Source organism: Arachis ipaensis, chromosome B03 (assembly GCF_000816755.2).
Source record: "Arachis ipaensis cultivar K30076 chromosome B03, Araip1.1, whole genome shotgun sequence".
NCBI classification, from domain to species: Eukaryota; Viridiplantae; Streptophyta; class Magnoliopsida; order Fabales; family Fabaceae; genus Arachis; species Arachis ipaensis.
This window is the reverse complement of record NC_029787.2, coordinates 19,391,721-19,395,697: the sequence shown is the minus strand read 5'-3', so window position 1 is coordinate 19,395,697 and position 3,977 is coordinate 19,391,721. Positions and strand designations below refer to the sequence as shown.

Here is a 3,977-nt window from a genome sequence, read left to right as displayed (position 1 = left end):
CATTGTTTTTTATACACATATTCGTATATCATTTAACATTTATCTATTATTTTATTGTTAGTTGTCACCATCTTTTTTTAATTTGTTAATTAGTAATAAAATAAGGATTTTGCTGAGAGCACTTTTTAAAATTATCATTAGTAATTTTTTTTAAAGTTTTGTATTTCTTTTAATAAATACATTAAAAACTCATTAAAATTTTACAAATGATAAAAAAATTAGCTTGCATGAAACAAACAAATATATAAAAGAACGAGAACTTTTATATGAAAACTATATTTGACACTAAATAAGATATCCAATTTACTTCCTTTTTCTCAAAAAAGGAAAAGAAGAAATTTTTTTAAATGTATAGACATAAGTGTCTGATGTGATATAAATAATTTTTTTCATAAAAGAATAGTATATATTGTTGGAATAAATTATTTTGTTAATCCAGATCATCCATATTGAATCACCAAAAATTATATAGCACTTGTTGGAATTTTTACAGAATTTTTTAACCCAAAGATTATTCATGTTAAATCATTAAGAAAGAAAATACTTGAATGCGGAAGCGTACCTGAATTTATCGAATCATATGATTGAAATAGTTTGGATCTGATTCTTTCGATCTTCCTCAACCAAAGCCTTCTGTATTCCTAGGCAGCTGAATTGTGATTCTTCTGATGGAAAAAGAGCAACAAATGCGGTTTTGGTATATTGGGAACCGAAACCCTGAAGGCACTATTTATATTTGAGCATGACACCCATTAAACCCTAAAACCTAAATAAAATAGTATCTAAAGTCTACAAGATAATATATCTAAAATCCAAAAGATAATTATCTAAAGATAATATCCAATTTTATTCTCATTTAATTCCAAATCAAAAGTAATAATGATTTATTCAATTTAGCATTTAAAATAATAAATGAAATCACCATTATATAAGTCATTTAATTTGAAATAGCATAATTTGTGATTACAATTAATATATGTATTGTCCACAAACAAATTATAATTTTCTAACATATATATATATTTTTTCAACCAATAAAATAGGGTACGAGCAGAAATAAAAAATATAAAAAAGAAACTTAAACAAAAAGAAAAAATGTTAAACATTGTTAATTGGTTCCATTTTTTTTTCTTTTTTCAATATATAAACATCATTTTCAAGAAAAGCAAAGAGGAGTTAACATCCTTGAATTTGTCCCACAAAGAGAGCTCCAAAGTGGTTTCTCCTTTTACCTTCGCCCACTTCCAACACTTTCACTCACACTTTTATTTTTCTAAAAATTAAAAAATAAGAATAAATTAAAAAAAAAAAGGGGGTCACCTGAGGTGTATAGTAGAGAACCATACACAAGTCCAAGCCAAGCTTATATATATAAATGTCCACTATGTGCCTTCATTTCTTAACTCTCAATCCAAAACCAAAACCAAAAAATCATTGCCTCTAAAATCTTCTCACTTGAAAAAAAAAACAGAGTTGCCTGTTTCATTTTGTGACACACTCTTTGCTTTGAACACCAAAAGCAATAAAGAAGAAAAATATCTTCACCTAAAGCAACATCATGAGGAACTTCTCAAAGTTGAACAAGATGTTCCTCTGTTTTCGCCCCGTCTTGGACATCGATGACGCCATCAAGCCGGAAAACAAAACATTGTTATTTCCGAAAGGGTCCTCCAAGTTCTCTCAGGGATTGAGGATCATGCAACAACCTCCCAAGAAAACCATTATTCGAGTCTTCCAAACCATATTGGTAAGTCTTTTCCACTCGGTCTCTATTAATTCACTAATATATATAATTAAACAATATATTAACTAAATAATTTTTGACTTTACAGAATCGAAGAGCATGCCAGAAGAAGAACCGTTACAATCGCATCAATGATTCTTTTGGCGCTTTAGAAACGAAATCTCTTCTCAAATCAACTTTGTCGACTCGTCCTTCAACTCCAAAGGCAACCTTAGAATCAAAGAATTTACAAACAAAACAAGAACAAAAAAGAACAAAGCAAACCAAGTTTGAATCGTATGGAATATACTTGATTCTGATGAGTCTGTTATTCACCGTAATTTGGGGCAAGCTTGTTGGCATTATTCTAACATCAATGTGGCTATACCTTATCATCACACTTTGCAACTCACCAAGCTACTATTGCTCCCAAAAGAGGCTCCAAAGATGTTCATATCCAACAGGGATAGATCATAGGGGCAATTACGGAAAGTGCTACTCCAAGCATCATAATTAATGTGGGAACTCTTCTTCTTCGTGCTTGGTGCTTCATCATAATAATTCACTTGTTACAGTTTTAGTAGTGACATTTTAGGGAAGGATTTGATTTGACTTATGAGAGAGATGCATAGAAGTAGCAGCAGTTCTTCATTTAATTAGGGTTCTGAATTCTGACATTGTAGATATCTAACATGTGTAAGGTGATAGATGTAGTTAATGGAATTCGATTCGATAGGAATTTGGTTGGTGTAAAGAAAATTTGGTTGTAAAGAATGCTAGGACCGGAGTATATTAATGTCAATGTTCTTTCAACTAAAAATCTTTCGCAATCAATTCTTAGAGTATGTTTTTGGCATTACTAGATCGAAGGATCCAACAAGCATTAAATCCAGTGTGTTTATTGAAGAAATTTTCCATTTACAAAGCACTCCAACAATACTTACAATTTTATTTATTTATTTAAATTTGCATAAATTCAATTTTAACAAGACAGTAATATTTGTTTAACTCATCGAAATTATCGGTCATAGCTAACATGTACATGTATGACTGAAAATCTGAAATTGAATTCGCTAGGTTATCGGTAATGAATCCAATAGTAACGAGAAATTCTTTTAGTTTTGTTAAAAATAGTAAAATACAAAATGGAGATATAGAAATAAAAAAATAAAATCAGATATTTTCTGTTTTTATTTTAAAGAAATATTTGTTAAAGATATAACTATTTATTTAGATATTTTTTAGAAAAAATATGTGTTTTATGACATAATATCAAAGTTTTTATGATTGAAAGATTTAGAATTATTTCATCATTTATTCTTTAGAAGAAAAAAAATCGTATAAGCTAAATACAAAAATAGAAGAAAGCCTATGCAAATATTTAAACAAATCCAAAAGAAATTTTTGTTGAAGGAACACAATAGAGATATGTGCCTCTTGTTACGTTTAAGTTTTTTGAAAGAGTAATTTAGTAATCAAATAAATTTCTGTATCTGTTGTATATTTAATTATGAGGAGTGTTAGGGACCAACAACTTTTGTGATTTATAGTCATCAAACAATCATTAATGATGATTTTAATGGTGTGAGATTGGTGTGAGATTTCATCCAATGACTCACTTTTCTTTGATGGTTATATGCTGGCCAGAATTCAATGAAATTGCTGCCCCCTAGACTTTTCCTTTAATTATTTATGTGTTAAAAAAAATAAAAACACAATCCGAACAGAGAGTCCTTATTCCTTGTCGAACCAACACAATCCAACAGAGCCTTTATTGAGTGAGGCTATTCTGGTTATAGAGAGAGTGCTCCCTGTCTTAACCAACACATACAAAGTTACAAACCAATGAGAATACAAACTACTATGATAAATGTGAAGGTAAACATAAATGACAAGTTGGGTGTGATGTATGTGTAATAATCATATCTTCCACATTGCGTTTACCTCCTTCTTGTTGGCCATTATTGATCATCTTCAATTCCTCAACCCTCACTCAGTTATTTCTTCTTAATTAATTACCTGATACTTCTTATTAGACTAGTTCACTTCATACTCATATATAGATTCTTATTGATGCTTTGGCAAATTATTATTTGGGCGCCAACAGTATATTATGAGAAACTCCAATGAAATTAAATACATATATAATTAAGTAACGAAAAATTCTAGGGACAGTAATTTTTAGTATATTTAATTATTATTTAATCAGTATAAATATTAAATTATTTTTATTAATTTATGTATATAAAATTCT

At 29.0% G+C, this 3,977-nt stretch overlaps 1 protein-coding gene across 1 annotated transcript; it reads left to right on the top strand.

Moving 5' to 3' along the window:
- On the top strand, positions 1,383-2,563 carry LOC107634265. Its single transcript, XM_016337814.2, has 2 exons — positions 1,383-1,747; positions 1,833-2,563. The coding sequence occupies exons 1-2, from the start codon at positions 1,559-1,561 to the stop codon at positions 2,238-2,240; spliced, it is 597 nt and encodes a 198-aa protein (XP_016193300.1). The 5' UTR covers positions 1,383-1,558; the 3' UTR covers positions 2,241-2,563.